The following is a 19,449-nucleotide window of genomic DNA, read 5'->3' as shown; positions in this document are numbered from 1 at the left end:
GACTGGTTCCAAATAGGAAAAGGAGTATGTCAAGGCTGTATATTGTCACCCTGCTTATTTAACTTATATGCAGAGTACATCATGAGAAACTCTGGGCTGCCTCAAGCACAAGCTAGAATCAAGATTGCCGGGAGAAATATCAATAACCTCAGATATGCAAATGACACTACCGTTATGGCAAAAAGTGAAGAAGAACTAAAGAGCCTCTTGATGAAAGTGAAAGAGGAGAGTGAAAAAGTTGGCTTAAAGCTCAACATTCAGAAAACTAAGATCGTGGCATCTTGTCCCATCACTTCATGGCAAATAGATGGGGAAACAGTGGAAACAGTAGCTGACTTTATTTTTATGGGCTCCAAAATCATTGCAGATGGTGATTGCAGCCATGAAATCAAAAGACGCTTGCTCCTTGGAAGGGAAATTATGACCAACCTAGACAATATATTAAAAAGCAGAGACATTACTTTGCCAACAAAGGTCCATCTAGTCAAGGATATAGTTTTTCCAGTAGTCATGTATGGATATGAGAGTTAGACTATAGAGAAAGCTGAGCACAGAAGAATTCATGCTTTAGAACTGTGGTGTTGGAGAAGAGTCTTGAAAGTCCCTTGGACTGCAAGGAGATCCAACCAGTCCATCCTAAAGGAGATCAGCCCTGGGTGTTTATTGGAAGGACTGGTGCTGAAGCTGAAACTCCAATACTTTGGCCACCTGATGCGAAGAGCTGACTCATTGGAAAAGTCCCTGATGCTGGGAATGATTGAGGGCAGGAGGAGAAGGGGACAACAGAGGATGAGATGGTTAGATGGCATCACCAACTCAATGAACATGAGTTTGGGTAAATTCTGGGTGTTGGTGATGGACAGAGGCCTGGTGTGCTGCAGTTCATGGGGTCACAAACAGTCAGACATGACTGAGCAAGTGAACTGAACTGAACAAACCCTCCATCACAGCTTTTTCTCCAGCTTTCCATCCTTATTGCTTAAGTGATGCCTCCCACCTCCCATTGAGTTATAGCATACAAGAACACAATCTCTGTTTTTTCACATATTTGTACATATTTTCTCTTGTGCCTTGATGCTCATCCACCCTTTCTCAACCATTCAGCACACTGAGTGATACTACTTCTAGTATCTTGTATCTCTTCTTACCCCAATTTTTCTTATGCTCCCTTCCCAATTTGGAATGGCTTTGAGTACTTTGAGTTGGTCCTTAGCTACACCCCATGCTGGATGTGTGACTTTGAATAATTTAACTTCTTTGTGCATCACATTTCTCAATTGTATATTGTGGGTAGCAGTAGAATCTAATTCATAATATTATTCTTGAGTCTTTACCTGGTAATCCAGCAAAAGCACTTTAGAATATGCCTGGTACAAAAAATGCATACTCAATATGTATCAGCTGTTAGGAACCTTTCTTCTTATACTATTCCTTGTCCATCATCATCATCTGTGTATTCTAGTATGATAACTCTTATTAAACTAGACTCAATCAACTATTATATTTGTTTGCATTTCAGATAATAACCACTGTGCAATCAAAAGTGTGTCTTAAATATTGTATCCCATTTTTAGAAAAAGTCAGTACAAGAAAGAAATCTCATTTACTTGGATTCATTATTCTAAGCTATTTTTAGAAATATTTGTGGTCTCTTCAAGAATATCTAATTGTGGTTATAAAAAGATAAAAAGTCAAGCTATCACCATGTTCCACTTCCCACCTACAGCTGGTACTGTTTGGTCTTAGGCCTTCAGAAAGAGGAATAAAAACCATTTGACTTCTTTCATTTACCCATCTCTGATCTCTCCTTGGGCTTCCCTGGGGGCTCAGATGGTAAAGAATTTGCCTACAATGCAGGGGACCTGGATTTGATCCCTGGGTCGGGAAGATCCTCTGGAGAAGGGAACGGCAACCCACTCCACTCTTGCCTGGGAAATCCCATGAACTGAGGAGCCTGGCGGGCTAAAGTCCACAGAGTTGCAAAGATTCCTTATCTTAACTCCTTTCTATGAATGAAAATTTACATGTAGAAAAATAACTTGCCCAGTAATGGCTCCAAGCACTCTGAACATAGGGTGGAACCTTTCATCAGTACTTTGAATGATGACTTGAAGGTGTGAAGATATGGAAATGGACAAGTTCCCTTGCTCTTGACAATTACAATTCAGATTGTTTTCTGGCACTTTGTCAATATGAACTAAGACTTTTTTGGTCAGATGTTATTTAGTCTGATTCATGTTGATATACAGCAGAAACCAACACAACACTGTAAAGCAATTATCCTCCAATTAAAAATAAATAAATTAAAGTAAAAGAAGTTCTATAGGCAAAAAAAAAAAAAAAAGACCAATAAAAGCTTTCAGTGATTGTGTCTCTGGTAAGCAGAATTAAAAAGTCCCTGAAGATATCTCTCCTCTAATATACATACACTGCACTGTCCCTGGAAATAGGCTATTTTCATCCTGTGCTTAGGCTACATTATAGTACACAACTTAACTTTTAAGAAATTGGAGGCTGACCAGGGTGGCATTACCTAATCACATGAGAATATTTCCTGGTGCTCTCCAGAACTGTGGAGCTCAGGCCTGTCCCCAACAACTTGCATAGCGTCAGGAGTGGAGGGAATACAACCGATAAAAATCATTCTGAGCAGCTTTAAATTGGTGATAGTCGATCTCCATTGGAAGGGCTGCCTGAGGGGGTCTTGGGATTCTCCGGAAATCAAGGCTGCTGAGAGTCTCTTTTTGGAGGGTACCTGAACTAGCCGCCCAATTCTCCCAGGTAAGGCAGTCCAGATTTTCTCAGTTCTGCTTTTCGGGGGAATATGGGAATTTGTGTACGTTAGGTCTTGGAATTACTTAGATGCCTTGAACCCCCAAGAGTCTGCTGCTATGAACAGGTTTCTCCTGACACTTGCTCTGTGCCAGGTCCCTGGCTACCCTGATCTGCTCGGCCCACCCATGCATGATACAAACATTGTTAGCCAGACTTGGGAAGCCAAAAGTTTTATTTCTCTCTTGTGTAAGAGTTGGAAAGCCTTGCATGGCACAGGGAACTCTGCTCAATAATTATTGCCTATGAAAGCATGAAAAAAGATCTTACCTCTGTGAGCCTCCATGTTCTTAACAATAGGTAGGTAAAACAATCATTCCTCCTGGATTTGTTACTGTACAGGTTGATAACAAATAGCTTAATAAATAATTTTTATTTAGCCAGGATTAATATACTACTTCTTCAGTGAGCAAGTGAAGCCATGAGTTCATATGTCCATAAGTCCTGTAAACTGTAAAGTGCCTAGAAATCTGATTGATAGATTATTTTGTCAGAAAAAAATTATAGATTGGTTTAACACTTCTCTGTATGAAATATCTTATTTCACTTTATCTGTTGGGGAGCAGCATGGAGTAAAGCAGGGTTTTTTGTTTTTTGGGTTTCTTTTGGTGTCTTATAAGCAGGAGAATTTAAAGAGTTCTTAGAGTTAGTATTTCAAAAAGCTCTGGGGAAGAGTAGATGAGTTTACACAGCTGGGTATTTCAGGTGTTTTGTTTGCTTGCTTTTGTTTTTCGCTTTTATTGTAAAGGAGATATCCAAGCAAATAAGCTTTAAACTTCAATTAAACAGGTAAATTAGAAGATTAGATTGTGTAGATGATTAACAGTTTCCAAAAGTTATTATCCGTAAAGTCTCCGTGATGATTAAAAATGTCCCAAATCCCTATTTACAGCAAGTTACCACAGCTGATTCTGATGTAACTTGTGCATGAGCCATGCTTTTAAAAAGTGCACGCTAAATGAGTAAACTTTATAGCTATTTTTAACAGTTGGTGAGCGTAAATGTGATTGAATTATTTCATATATTAGAGCTTTGTAGAATTTATGAAATTAAATATAGTTATTACAAAAATAAGCAAGAAATAACCTACTGGGGTGTAAACAGTCTGAAGGTAGGGGTCCTCTCGTCTTTTTTTCTCGGGTTTCTCCAACGCCTGGTAGGGGGCAGTTAGAAAATGCTCGAAGGAGGGAGGAGGAGACGGGAGGAAGCGATGCCACCCCGCACCTCAGCAAAGGGGCTGAATTTTGGTCCTCAGTCAGAGAAAGGATATCAGCCTCCTTTCCGCAGTTGAGGTAGGATTCATTCCTCTTCCTTTGTAGGGCTTTTTGTGCAGCCCCCAGGGGGATGCTGGAGGAGGAGCAGGGCATCTTGCTTTGGTCTCGCAACCGCAACCACCACACACAGCATCGCCGCGCGGCCGCCAGCTACCTTTCAGCTTGCAGGGGAGGCGAGGGTACGCCAGTGCGGTCTGTGCTGGGAAATTCTTGTTGTTCGCTAACGGAAACGTGCCTGGATGACCACACCGAGAAGCGAATTTGTGTATTGCGCGGGGGAGCTGTAGCTGGGGGACAGGTTCTCAGTTCTCAGCTGCCTTTGCTCGCCCCTCGCGCTTTCCCCGCGTCTGGCTTCGGAAATCGACTGTTCAGTAGCTGAAAATCAAGAAGGGATGTTATAGCCCTCCTGCTTGGGGAAGAGGCGAACCGAAAGAAGAGCTCATTTTGTGGTTTAACTGTCGGAGTTTTTAACGTTGGTGGTTTTGTTTTTTCATTTTTTTAAAAATTGGGGAACGGATTATGGGATGAGGCTGGTGACAAGTCGGCTTGGCTCCTCTACACCTGGCATTGGAAACCCAGGTATCCCCAAAACAGACCTGGCCCGTTTTTTACGGTTGGCTTGCGTTTCTTTGACCTCGCAATACAGAGCAGCAGCCGTGAATGTGACAAAGTAACTGTGGGGTGAAATAGTTAAACAGACCGTTTCTCAGGGGTGCTTTGCCAGGAAAGAGGTTTGGGGTTTTGTTTGAGTGAATGGTTAATTTTGGTAATTTTTGCTTACGCATTTACTGCCTGTTTTCTGTCTCCCACAGCTTTTAAAAAGAGTACTTTTGTAGTTAACATACCTACTCTATTCATAACAATAAAAATACGTGCAGTATGTTCGTGCATATATGAAACCTTGATATTATAGATATAGATTACCCAAAGATAATCACTACGATTTTGATGTACATTCTTCCTGATTTTTTTTCTTTCTTATATTAAGGTATATCTGTATTTTGATATCCTGAAGCTTATATAATTTAGAGTTCTGCTTTAAAGAAAATAAAAAATAAAAATTCAAAAAAAATTAAAATTAGCAAATAAATTCTAAGTAACATTTTCTTAAAGCCGAGAGGGCTACAGAACTTTATATTACCTTCTTTTTTTTTTTTTTTTTTTTTGCACTTGTTAGAGTACTTTCTTCTTATTTCTTCTTATCATATTTGAATTTCATTGTGCACACTAATTTCTGGCATTCTTAATAATGTTGAGCCCTACAGAAGAAACATTTTTAGTGCATTTTAAAATTTCATTATACTGAGCAACTGAATGACAGTTATAATTAAATTGACCTTTTACTATTTTTGTTGTCTTCTGAATAGTTATAGGTAGGAGGTGTTTTGCTAGAACAGTGTGGTCTTTGGTTCATTAGCTAGCTTTCTTTTTTAATTTATTTTTTAATTGGAGGATAATTCCTTTACAATGTTGTGTTGGCTTCTGCCATAAACAATGCGAATCAGTCATTTTAAATATATATATACTCCCTCTTGAGCCTCCCCCCATCCTGTCCCTCTAGGGTCACAGAGCACAGAGGCTGAACTCCCTGTGTTATAAAGCAGCTTCCCACTAGCTAGCTATTTTACACATGATAGTGTATATATGGCAATGCCACTTTCTTAGTTTCTCCCACCCTCTCCTCCTGCTGCTGTGTCCACAAGTCTGGACACATGACTCCACCCCTTCATCTGTCTTATGGTTCTTTAGATCTTTAGTGGTAGATCTTTTCCAGAAGTTTCCAGTTCTTTTCATCCATGGTTGTTCTGCAAATGGTTATGACTTTGGTATACCTATCAGAGGAGGTGAGCTCAGATGAGTGTCTTTCTACTCTGTCATCTTGTGTGGTCTCCTGAATTTAATATTGAGGTATAAAAATCCTTTTTTCTTTTATATTTGATGTAATGCTATTCATCACATTTTCTTAGGAAAGTTTACCGTTAAGTTGTGATTATATACCATCTTTCCTAATGTTAAAGCTAAAATGTACTTGTCCAATATAGTATCATGGTGAAATTAGATGATAAGTGTTTTCTTTTTAAAAAAAACTTTACAAAATGTATGAAGTAAACATAATTTTCTATTTCAACATTGCCAGTATTTCATCTTTTGACATTAGTCCACTCAGAGTCTGAAAGGACTTTGGGAATTCTGTTAGTTTTTCTTAGCTGCAGTTTATTTATCTCTAAGTGGATTTAGCTAATCTCTAGTATTTGTTTGTACTTTTCCAATTTATGATATTAAAATCAATGCAGATTTTCAATTCGCTTAACTCTAAGTTGGCAATAAAAATATTATTTACTCAATATGTACCTCAAAGGTTTGCTACATATGTAAGCTTTTAGAATGAATCTTCCAAGCAATAATTGGCATTAAACTGTAAGCTGTATTTATTTTTTTAAAAACTATTTCAACATTTGGTATGTACCCACAAAGATGGACTCCTTAATCTTTTAGTCAGTTTAAAAAAATCAGTACAAGTAAATGAGTAATAAATGCAATTGATCCTATATTGATTCAGTTCAATTTGACAGACATTTAATTGCATAATTATTATATGCTTATCCCTGTAATAGATATAGACTGTGACATGGTCACAGATATTGACATGTTTACAATCTTGAAAGGTGAAAGTTTTATAAGAAAAACATACAAAGGAAATCTGGTGGTGGTTTAGTTGCTAAGTCACATCTGATACTAATTCAAATAATAATTAGTATATGAATATGTATGTGTTAACATGAATGTATACACATGAATGAGTATATGCATATAAAATTTCAGGTGAAAATGAAGAATGGTAACAAGTATATTGGTAACGGGCATAGGGGGTAGCTATTCTAGCTCTGTTAGTCAAAAAAGGATTCTCTGAGGAGATAACATATATAAAAGTTGTAAATAAAGGGAGGGGGTAAACCATTTGAAGAGGTAGTGGAATAGTGTTTCAGGCAGGAGATCGGCAGGTTGCTGAAGTGAAAACAAGCTTGGTGTGCTCAGGAAACCATGAGATAATTTTGTTATAACACCAAAAATATATGCAACAAAATATCACAGACAAATTTTTTTAATGAATCCTGAAACAGTTTGGCCAAGTTGAACCCAAGCTGGGCTAAGTATAGTGGCCCTGTACTTCTGAGACACAGAGATTGATGTAGAAGGAGGGTGGGCACATGACCCAGACCTGAATAATAACAGTCCTTTATCTCCTCACTGGATCCAAGAAGTCCTCCTTTCTCTCTTATATTTTTGGCTTTATTTTTAATATGCTTTATTGAGGCTATAAAGATGGGTTTCTAAAAAAGAATAGTCTAAGGAGAGTTAGTTCTTTTTGAATGTAAACAAGATATTTTTAATATTTAATAATGGAGGCAAAAATAAATTCAGATTATTTCTTTCAGATTCCATGATTTGTAAATGTTCCAAAGAATATTTTTTTAATTACACTCAAAAGTTCAGTTATAAGAGTATAATATTGGTAAAGGAAATTTTATTAAAATGGCTTATTAAACTGGTAGAATTTAATGGGGCTGTATTTAAGTGATATGAAATTTTTCATATTCTATTAGTGAATTCCAGAAAAAAATGGCCTAGCATCTTGTTTTAGAAATGGTGGGGTTCTTTGAAACCTAGGGTACTCAGCTATTGGGCGTAATGAAAATATTCAGACAGGAGCAATCTCATTATTCAACATCCTGCTACACAAAGTTTGGGAAAGTTGGAAAAGCTGACCTCCATCAGGTGCTCACAGAAAATATTAAGTGTAGGGCGGGAGGCATGAGGGAGCTGCCTTGGTGGGGCAGGCAGGCTGGACATTTCTTGGTTTGAGGTTATGCCTCTGTACCTAGAGAAGAGAGATGACTGGTGTTGTCACCAGGAGACTTGAGCTGAATTACAGGTAATTGCAGCCCACCATTGGGATAGGAATAAGATCATAAAGAAATAAAAGACCCATATGATGCAGGTGTTCAGAGTCTGCTAAAATTGGGAGTAGAACAGCAATACTGAGAAAAACCTTTTGACACTCCAGGTTTTACATAACGAACAATGTAATTGCAGAACTCCATTGGAGAAATTTGAGGCTTTATTCACTTAAATTAGCTATAGAATAAACAAAACCCATGTCCACCTCAACTGCAACTATACTGAATCATCTTAACAGAAAAGAGATGTACCCATTTCTAAGCATAAGTACTATGTCAGTCCCAACTATTTTTTACACAGTCACCAGCATTCAGTAAAAAATTGTGAGACACAGAAAAAAAAATGAAGTAAAAGCTATCCATTGTGAAGACATAAAGCAAGCAGCAGAAATAGAGATAAACCAAGTGCTGGAACCATCAGACAGCCCTTTTAAAATCACTATAATTATTATGTTAAAGTATCCAGTGGGAAGATAAACACAGTAGACAGATGTGAATTTTCAGTGGAGAACTGGAAACTATTAGTAGAGTCAGATGGAAATACTGTAAATGGCAATTAAGGTGTCCTTTATAGCCTTGTGGGCTATAGTCCATGGGGTCCGAAAGAGTCGGACACGACTGAGCGACTAACACACACTTTAATGGGTTTAGCAGATGACCGAATGAGTACACAGTGGAGGAAAGAATCAGAGAACTTTAGATAGGTCAATAGAATTTAAACTGAACCGTGAAGTTATTCAAGGAGTGAAAGAAATAGTTGAGCATCCAGTAGCTCAGTTATCATAAAACAATATCAAAAGATTTGCTATACATGTAATATTAAAAAATCAAAGGAAAGAGAACCTTCCAAAATTACTGAAAGACAGCACACTACAAGTTCAGAAGTTCAGAGAAACCCAAGCAGGATAAATACAAAGAAAAACACAATATAGGCAGAGCAATGAGATCTAAACAAAAAGATCTTGAAGGCTATGAGAAAAACAGATGCTGCTGCTGCGGAGTCACTTCAGTCGTGTTCAACTCTGTGCAACCCCATAAATGTCAGCCCACCAGGCTCCCCCATCCCTGGGATTCTCCCGGCAAGAGTACTGGAGTGGGGTGCCATTGCCTTCTCCAAAAACAGACGCTACATACAGGGAAACAAGGGTAAGAATATGAACAACTTCTTTCTGGAAACTCTGCAAGTTAGGGAAAGTGGAAAAACATTTCTAAAGTACTAAATAAAAACAATATTAACTCAGATTTCTTTACTCAGTAAAAAAAAGTCTCCAAATGGATATAAAAATCCAGAGGTTTTCATAGCACAGCTGATAGAAATATATTTTAATGGACTCAATGTAAATCCAATGAAAATTTATGCTATTTTTTGTGGAAGAAAGGTGACTTTAAAGTTTATATGATGATTTCTTATTTGTAGGATAGATACAAGAAAGTATCCCTCTAAATGTGGCATCACATATTTGTGAATGTGAAGAAGACAAAAGGCTCTCTTCTGTCACTCCTTGAGAGGCACTGATGTTCCTTCTGTCCCTTTTCCTTCAACACAGGTTCAGCTGTTCTTTTCTAAGGCTGAGTATATTCCTGTTAAGCCACATCATTGATGGTGACCATAAGCACTACTGCAGATACAGCCCTGGAGTCTTGAGTGTTCCTCATTTGCCCTAACACCATTCCACAAGAACAGATTTGGTGCCTCTCAATTGAGGCCAATTGGAAGTAGTATCTTCACCTCTTGGTCTTAAGATCCAATCTGTGAAATTAAAACAACAGTTATATAATTTGGCTTCCTTTGTTACCTGTGACATCTATTTCCAAAGGTGAAGATGTATATGAGAAGATTATCATAAATTTGAAAGTGTCCATTATACATTTCTAAATCATTTCAAGGCTACTTCATTTTAGGTTAAGAAATTTTCAAATTTGTGACTTGGGCCTCATGTCACTCAAACTTCTCTGTCAAAAGCAATTGCTTTGCATCTTGCCTATTGCTTCCCTGGTGGCTCAGACGGTAAAGCGTCTGCCTGCAATGGTGGAGACCCAGGTTCAATCTCTGGGTCGGGAAGATCCCCTGGAGAAAGAAATGGCAACCCTCTCCGTATACTCTTGCCTGGGAAATTCCATGGACTGAGGAGCCTGGTAAGCTACAGTCCATGGGGTCGCAAAGAGTCAGATAAGACTGAGCAATTTCACTTTCACTTTCATTTATATGTCGTTATTATAGCTCCAGTGCCATCAAAACCAGCATTTGTATTGATAAACAGAGTTAATAGACACAGCATAGTCTATTGCTGTGTCTTACTTAAGAGCAGTAAGTATACTGGAGATCTGAGTGTTTGTAATATGCTCTATGTTAACAGTACCAAACTTGGAACTTTCGATAAGTGACTTAATTTTACTCAATCTCAGCTTTTAGAAATCTCTATAAGAGAAGTAATAATGAAATCAGTATTGATTTTGAAGGTACTGTTCTTTTCAACCAAGACAGTTCCTTGGATATTAAATTGTACATTATCATTTTCCTTTATGAATTGTACAGCTTGCAAAGGCAGTTATAAAGTATTATTAGTAAGTGCTCCAGCAAAATAGGCTGTGGTCTTTGGTACCTTTGAAAGTTCAGTTCAAGTCTGGAAGTACAGCTGAACAGTAAGAACAAGACCCTATCTGATTATGGGAAAGTCAGCATAATAAAACTCAGCAAAGAACAGGAAAAAAGACAGATGTTAAAATATTTGCTTTTCTTCCTTTAATAATAAATCATATTTTGAGCAACTAAAAAATTTCAGACTCCTATAATGTAACCCAATTGGGTAATTCATATAAAACCCCACCAGGGCTTCCCTGGTGGCTCAGTGGTAAGAATCTGCAAATTGCAATGCAGGAGACCCTGGTTCAGTCCCTGGGTCAGAAAGATCACCTGGAGAAGGGAATGGCAACCCAGTTCAGTATTCTTGCCTGGAGAATCCCATGGACAGAGGAGTCTGGTGGGCTACAGTCCATGGGGTCGCAAAGAGTCCAGACACACTGACCTGCTACGTTTCACTTTTTGTGTAATTTTTCTATAGGCTTCCCAGGTGGTGCTAGTGGTGAAGAACCTGCCTGCCAATACAGTAGACATAAGAAATGTGGGTTCCATCCCTGCGTTGGGAAGATCCCCTGGAAGAGGGCATAGCAACCCACTCTAGTATTCTTGCCTGGGAAATCTGTAGACTGAGACGTCTGGTGGACTACAGTCCAAAGGGTTGCAGAGTCAGATATGACTGAAGTGACTTAGCACACATGCACCATAATATTTCTATAACTTTTAAGACCTATTTTGCTGGAACTCCTTTTTTCATGAACTTCTTATTGCAAAATTCAGACTTAAATAGAAGAAAGTAGGGAAAACCACTAGATGATTCAGGTATGACCTAAATGAAATACCTTACGATTATATAGTGGAAGTGAGAAATAGATTCAAGGGATTAGATCTGATAGACAGAGTGCCTGAAGAACTATGGATGGAGGTTTGTGACATTACACAGGAGGCAGTGATCAAGACCATCCCCAAGAAAAAGAAATGCAAATGGCAAAATGGTTGTCTGAGGAGGGCTTACAGAGTTGAGAAAAGAAGAGAAGCAAAAGGAATAGGAGAAAAGGAAAGATATGCCCATTTGAATGCAGAGTTCCAAAGAATAGCATGGAGAAATAAGAAAGCCTTCCTCAGTGATCAATGCAAAGAAAAAGAGGAAAACAATACAATGGGAATGATTAGAGATCTCTTCAAGAAAATTAGAGATACCAAGGGATCTTTTCATGCAAAGATGGGCACAATAGAGGACAGAAATGGTATGGACCTAACAGAAGCAGAAGATACTAAGAAGAGGTGGCAAGAATACACAGTAGTCGTGTATGGATGTGAGAGTTAAGCTATAAAGAAAGCTGATCACCAAAGAATTGATGCTTTTGAAATGTGGTGGTGGAGAAGACTCTTGAGAGTCCCTTGGACTGCAAGGAGATCCAACCTGTCAATCCTAAAAGAAATGAGTCCTGAATATTCATTGGAAGGAATGATGCTGAAGCTGAAACTCCAGTATTTTGGCCACCTGATGTGGAGAACCAACTCGTTGGAAAAGACCGTGATGCTGAGAAAGATTGAAGGCTGGAGGAGAAGGGGATGACAGAGAATGAGAATGAGATGGTTGGATGGCATCCCTGGGTTGATGGACATGAGTTTGAATAAGCTCCAGAGTTGGTGATGGACAGCAAAGCCTGGCATGCTGCAGACCATGGGATCACAAAGAGTTGGACATGACTGAGTGACTGTACTGAACTGATTATACTGGAGATAAAATAAAAAAAACTAAAAGGAAATAAAATGTGTAAGAAAATATTTAATTTTTACTATTAAAATAATTTTCAGTCATTTTAGGGAAATACAGAAATCCCTGAAGATGTAACTATTGGGAGAAAAAAAGCCAAAGTGGTAGAATTATTTTTTAAAAATTTATGGTTATTCACAGCTAAAATATGTATATATATATATATTTATAAAACCTATAGTTTTTAAATAAAAATCAGTAGGCATTCATATATGATTGCAGTTACACTCAGTTCATTTTAGTACTGTAAAGTGAAAGAATTGTCAGTCGTTTTAGGGAAATACAGAAATCCCAATAGATGTAACTATTGGGAGAAAAAAAGCCAAAGTGGTAGAATTATTTTTAAAAATTTTATGGTTATTTACATTTAAAATATATATATGCATATATTTTTATAACCTATAGTTTTTAATAAAAATCAGTAGGCTTTCATATATGATTGCAAGCAGTTACACTCATTTAATTTTAGTACTGTAAGCAAGGCTCAAAATTAAATGCCAATATTTGGGGCTTAGAATTAAATGAGCCCCATCATATTGTTTGTCACATTATGTTGCATTCCTTTTACTATTTATTTACAGACTTAAAGGATTATAAACAAAATCCAATAGAAACTGGTTCATAATATAAAATGTCCTATTTAAGTTATGCCCTTGGTGAGGATAAAAGGAGGGTTAGACTTCTTTAGCTTTTCAACTTTTGACATAATTTCCATGCTGGTAGTTCTTTCCATCTTCTAGAGTACTTCTGTTTCATTATGATGTTATGTGCTTACAGCTTAGAATAATCTAAGCTGATTGTCCATTAACCATGACCAGGAATCATATAATTGCTCATAAACTGCGTGTCCTCCATCCAGTTGGGAACCATACATTGTATACTGTCTGCACTAAGAAGGTAAGTTAGTTTTTGTTTGTTTTTATCATTGATGCCTCTCCCTGATGGCCTCCAGCACAAAACCATTTGGCAAGAGTGATGTCCACCTGAGTTCAATCAAGATCCTTGTGACTTGGATTGTTATAGAAATATTCCCCACTCCAGGTCACTTCCAATCCCCACTGAGAAAAATATGGAAAATTAGAGGTACAAGAGAAAGTTTCCCTGATACAACCTGCCCAATATCACTGCCAAGAGGCAATGATAAAATGGCCCTTATAATAAAAGTCATAATCTTTTTAAGGAAGCAGTCAATACTTAAACTATTTGTGCATTTACTAAGAAATTAGTAAAATGCACGTTTTACCCACTGAGTATCATAACTTAATAATTCAGTACAAAAGTTCAATATAATTATCGAAGTTTATTTAAATGATGATTGTATCAAGTTCTATAGTTTCTTGTTCCTTTGCATCTTCAGTGAAAATGAACAAGTAAATGAAATTCTAGTGTTCAGCTCTTTAGAGTAAGATGCATGTATCATCTGGTGAGTCATTCCTCAGAAGATTCTGGAGCTCATTGTGAAGTTGTCTGTTCTCAGCTTGGAATCTCTCCTTGAGCCTTTTCACCTCTTCCTAAAGAGAGATACATAAAACAAAAGAGCTGAGCAAAAAGTGGTGTCCAGATCATTGTTTAGGGAAAGTCCCAGTCACTGACTTTCCCTTACTTATTTTAAACAATCAGTAATAAAAGACGGTCCCTAATTCCTCCTTTCCATTCATATTCATTTTACCTCTTACTCTTGGTTTCCTACTTGTGTAATTCCTATTCCCAGTCTGTTCCTATAGCTGCAGAAACATCATCTCTCAATCCCTGAAATACTGGTATCCCAAGAATTATATCCTAAGGCTCCTTCTCCCTTTGTCCTTATGCAATCTGAATCACATCTTGACTTCAGTTCTCATGTACACACAAAGGAACCTCAGATCTAGTATTACAAGGAGAGGTTGAAATTAGTAAAATGCACATTTTATCCATTATGAATATCAATATCACAACTTTATAACTCATTACAAAAGTTCAACTGGGTGGTCTAGGTGATATCCTCAATCAGGTGACGGGTCTGAGCCTTAGATAAGGGAATTTGTTCTAGGTCTCCACAGTAACGGGGTTAAAATAGAAGGAAAGGGTGAGATCAGAAACCCTAGATTGAAAATACTGCCCTTCGGTGCAGGTCTATAATCTCAAAATTGTCTTGAAACAGTCCCTGGGAAACAAGGACCTACAGGTAGATCAGCCATGATGGGGAGGATGCCCTTTGTCTCACAGAAGAATGTAAGACTAGGTTTGCAGATATGAAAGCATTGCAGATCCCACGCACTGAGAAGACTGTTTTGATAACTTGCTAGGCTGTGTGATAGTGGCATTAATTATCTCTTTGGAACTTAATTTTCCTAATCAGAAAAATGGGTGCATAATGGCCCTGATTCACTGAATAGACTAGGCTAAAGAATGTGTGTATGGTGCTTTGTACAGTGCTTGGTAGATAGAAACCACTGCCAACTGAGTGATAATAATAGCAGAGGACTGGATGAAACAAACTCTACAAGTGAAAGGTCTTCAGAACCAGCAACAATTAAGGTAAAGACAGGGGCGTGGACATAGTAATATGAGATTAATTCAACAAGGTAATCTGTGACCAAAGGAAAAGACTAGCTAGAAAAATGAACAAAATAACAAAAAGACTAATTACTGTGGGTTAGAAACGTCCTTGGATTTTGCTTAACAAATTATAGTGCTTATGCTGTGCCAAGCACCATTCTAAACTCAAATATTGACTCATTTAAGCTTCAAAATAGCCCTATAAAATAAACAATATTAATATAACTATCTCCAAACAATGTATTTAGTAAGAGGTAGAGCTGGGTTTCTCACCCACACTATTTGATTCCAGAGTCTTTGCCCTAGGCCACAATATTATGCTGCCTCTTCCATGTTGTTGGTGCTTCATGTTCTCATTGATACAGAGAAGGGAGTGTGACTAAAATCCTGAGAAGAAATAATTGATGAGTACCTGGAGCTGACGTTCCATGGCCCTCTGTTGCAGGGCCTCCTGGTATACTCTGTTTGTCTCCATTAGTCTCACTTGTTCCTGATGGACTATCTTCCTTGGCTCCATCATTTGCTGATGCTGCGTTAGACTTTCCATCAACCTTTGTGCTTCAGCCTTCATAAACTCTTCTCTTAAACCTACCTCAGAGAGGAAGAAAATGACAAACCACTCTAGGATTAAAGTACCCTTCCTTCTGCCCCCCTCCCTTATTTGTTATTGCCGCTACTTCGTAGATAAAATTTCCTGGTCACTTTTTCTCCCTGCAAGTAATCTTATGGTAGCTGAGGGTATATGCCCTATTCAGGTATAGACTGAGGAGCTAAGAATGGTACATCTTTGCCATTCTAGCTCTAGTTTAATGATCCCAGGTTTAACCAGGTCAAATTAACTTAAAATGTGTAGAATTTGGGAGGAGGAGCCAAGATGGCGGAGGAGTAGGACGGGGAGACCACTTTCTCTCCTACAAATTCATCAAAAGAATAACTGAATGCAGAGCAAACCTCACAAAACAACTTCTGATCGCTAGCTGAGGTCATCAGGCGCCCAGAAAAGCAGACCATTGTCTTCGAAAGGAGGTAGGACAAAATATAAAGGATAAAAAGTGAGACAAAAGAGCTAAGGACGGAGACCCGTCCCGGGAAGGGAGTCTTAGGCGGCCTTGCTTGGGCTAGGGTCCGGGCCTGAGTGCCCTGAGGACAATCGGAGGGAGCTTCTGTGAGGTGCCAACTTGAACTGTGGGAGACCAAGGGGGAGAGAGTTGACCAGCCGGAACACACTGCCGGCCGTTCGCAGAACAAAGGGACGGAGAAAGTCCCAAGAAGAGGTCGCAGGCTGCGGACCCGCCCAGCCCCGCCGGAGGCAGGAGGCAGGTGGGAGGGGAAGGTCGCGGCGAGACACAGGGCGCAGGCACCCGACCGGCGCGGGCGGGGACTGGGGCTGGGGACGCAGAGGGCGGAAGGCGCGCGCACCCGACTGGCGTCAGCGGAAACTGAGACTGGGTCCGCGTAAGGGAGTGAGTGCGCCACACCTGGGGATAGTGCGCCCATCAAGCCCCTCGCTGCCTGGACCGCTCTGACGGGGAAGGCACAGAGAGCAGGCGCAGCTTTTCCTTCCGCGCTTTTGTGTAACACCCGAGGGCTGGAACCTAGCGCAGCGCGGGGCGCGCTCCATATAGAACAGCCGGGAGCCTGAGCAGCGGCAGACGGAGAAAGCAGCGTCAGCCCCTCCGGGCAGCGCCAGCCCGCCCCCGCAGGGCCAGCCCCTCCCCGCAGCGTCAGCCCCGCCCCGCAGCGCCAGCCCCTCCCCGCAGCGTCAGCCCCTCCCAGCAGCGCAACGGAACTAGCTGACTGAATAAGAGGCCACCTCCGCCCGCCTGTGTCAGGGCGGAAATGAGGGTCTGAAGAGACCGGCAAACAGAAGCCAAATAAACAAAGGGAACCGCTTCAGAAGGGACTGGTGCAACAGATTAAAATCCCTCTAGAAAACACCGACTTCACTGGAAGGGCCCTGTAGATATCGAGAAGTGTAAGCTGGAACGAGGAGCTATCTGAAACTGAGCCGAACCCACACTGACCGCAGCAGCTCCAGAGAAACTCCTAGATATATTTTTACTTTTTTTTTTCTAAGTAAGGAAAAAAAAAAAAATTTTTTTTATATTTTTTCTTTTTTATTTTTTCTCTTTTATTTTCCTTTAAAATTCCCTATTACTCCCCCATTACTCCTTAACTTTCATTTACATAGATTTTTACGATTTTTTTAATTAGGGGAAAAAAAAAATTTTTTTTTTTTTTTTTTTTCTTTCTTTTTTTTCTTTTTCTTTTTTTTCTTTTTTCTTCTTTTTTTTCTTTCCGTTTTCTCTTTTATTTTCTATTTTTCTTTTTCTCTTATTTCTTTTAAAGTCCTCTAGTACTCCTCTACTACTCTTCATTTTCATTTTCACTACACTATAACCTTACCAAAAAAAAAAAAAGAGAAGCCCTATCTTTAAACCGAAGATTATTCTCTCCCAATCTTGACTCTCTGTTTTCTACCTCAGAACACCTCTATTTCCTCCTTTCCCCTTCTCTTCCCAATCCAATTCTGTGAATCCTTGTAGGTGTCTGAGATACGGAGAACACTCTGGGAACAGACAGCTGCGTAGATCTGTCTCTCTCCTCTTGAGTCCCCCTTTTTCTCCTCCTGCTCATCTCTATCTCCCTCCTCCCTTTTCTCCTGTTCATGTAACTCTGTGAACCTCTCTGGGTGTCCCTAACAGGGGAGAATCTTTTAGCCATTAACCTAGAAGTTTTATTATCAGTGCTGTATAGTTGGAGAAGTCCTGAGACTACAGGAAGAATAAAACTGAAATCCAGAGGCAGGAAACTTAAGCCCAAAACCTGAGAACACCAGAAAACTCCTGACTACATGGAACTTTAAGCAATAAGTGACCGTCCAAAAGCCTCCATACCTACACTGAAACCAACCACCACCCAAGAGCCAGTAAGTTTTAGAGCAAGACATACCACGCAAATTCTCCAGCAACACAGGAACATAGCCCTGAATGTCAACATACAGACTGCCCAAGGTGACACCTAACACATAAACCCATCTCAAAACTCATTACTGGGCACTCCATTGCTCTCCAAAAAGAAGAAATCAAGTTCCACGCACCAGAACACTGACGCAAGCTTCCCTAACCCGGAAACCTTGACAAGCCAATCGTCTAACCCCACCCACTGGGTAAATCCTCCACAATAAAAAGGAACCACAGACCTCCAGAATACAGAAAGTCCACTCCAGACACAGCAATCTAAACAAGATGAAAAGGCAAAGAAATACCCAACAGGTAAAGGAACATGAAAAATGCCCACCAAGTCAAACAAAAGAGGAGGAGATAGGGAATCTACCTGAAAAAGAATTTAGAAAAAAAAAATAAAAATGATCCAAAATCTTGAAAACAAAATGGAGTTACAGATAAATAGCCTGGAGACAAAGATTGAAAAGATGCAAGAAATGTTTAATAAAGACCTAGAAGAAATAAAAAAGAGTCAATTAAAAATGAATAATGCAATGAATGAGAACAAAAACACTCTGGAGGGAACCAAGAGTAGAATAACGGAGACAGAAGATAGGATAAGTGAGGTAGAAGATAAAATGGTGGAAATGAAATGAAGCAGAGAGGAAAAAAGAAAAAAGGATCAAAAGAAATGAGGACAACCTCAGGGACCTCTGGGACAATGTGAAACGCCCCAACATTCGAATCATAGGAGTCCCAGAAGAAGAAGACAAAAAGAAAGGCCATGAGAAAATACTCGAGGAGATAATAGCTGAAAACTTCCCTAAAATGGGGAAGGAAATAGCCACTCAAGTCCAAGAAACCCAGAGAGTCCCAAACAGGATAAACCCAAGGCGAAACACCCCAAGACACATAATAATCAAACTAACAAAGATCAAACACAAAGAACAAATATTAAAAGCAGCAAGGGAAAAACAACAAATAACACACAAAGGGATTCCCATAAGGATAACAGCTGATCTATCAATAGAAACCCTCCAGGCCAGAAGGGAATGGCAGGACGTCCTGAAAGTAATGAAAGAGAATAACTTACAACCTAGATTACTGTATTCAGCAAGGATCTCATTCAGATATGAAGGAGAATTCAAAAGATTTACAGATAAGCAAAAGCTGAGAGAATTCAGCACCACCAAACCAGCTCTTCAACAAATGCTAAAGGATCTTCTCTAGACAGGAAACGCAGAAAGGTTGTATAAACGTGAACCCAAAACAACAAAGTAAATGGCAACGGGACCACACCTATCAATAATTACCTTAAATGTAAATGGGTTGAATGCCCCAACCAAAAGACAAAGATTGGCTGAATGGATACAAAAACAAGACCCCTATATATGCTGTCTACAAGAGACCCACCTCAAAGCAAGAGACACATACAGACTAAAAGTGAAGGGCTGGAAAAAAATATTTCACTCGCAAATGGAGACAAAGGAAGCAGGAGTCGCATACTCATATCAGATAAAATAGAATTTTGTCAAATAAAAGC

The 19,449-nt window shown here is 39.3% G+C and overlaps 2 protein-coding genes across 5 annotated transcripts in view; both read right to left on the bottom strand.

The window, feature by feature from the left end:
- The window catches only part of LOC122436716 (guanylate-binding protein 2-like), a 54,780-nt gene extending 50,766 nt beyond the window's left edge, over positions 1-4,014 (bottom strand). Inside the window, exon 1 of the mRNA XM_043460734.1 lies at positions 3,923-4,014. The gene's annotated coding sequence lies outside the window, so the exon portion shown is untranslated. The remainder of the gene's footprint in view (positions 1-3,922) is intronic.
- Positions 4,015-13,703: 9,689 nt separating this feature from the next.
- LOC122436717 (guanylate-binding protein 5-like) overlaps positions 13,704-19,449 on the bottom strand; it is a 24,160-nt gene continuing 18,414 nt past the window's right edge. For 3 of the 4 annotated variants that reach the window (XM_043460737.1, XM_043460740.1, XM_043460738.1), the window contains 2 exons: positions 15,374-15,549; positions 13,704-13,934 (listed from right to left, as the gene is read on the bottom strand). In XM_043460737.1, coding sequence (XP_043316672.1) covers positions 13,821-13,934; positions 15,374-15,549 — 290 coding nt within the window. In that variant the 3' untranslated portion in view covers positions 13,704-13,820. Of the gene's footprint in view, positions 13,935-15,373; positions 15,550-15,587; positions 15,809-19,449 lie in introns of those variants that run through there. The other variant, XM_043460739.1, reaches the window with a different exon arrangement.

The sequence above is a fragment of the Cervus canadensis genome, chromosome 2, assembly GCF_019320065.1.
Source record: "Cervus canadensis isolate Bull #8, Minnesota chromosome 2, ASM1932006v1, whole genome shotgun sequence".
NCBI lineage: Eukaryota > Metazoa > Chordata > Mammalia > Artiodactyla > Cervidae > Cervus > Cervus canadensis.
Note: the sequence above shows the minus strand (reverse complement) of the source record. Positions and strands in the feature narration are given on the sequence as shown.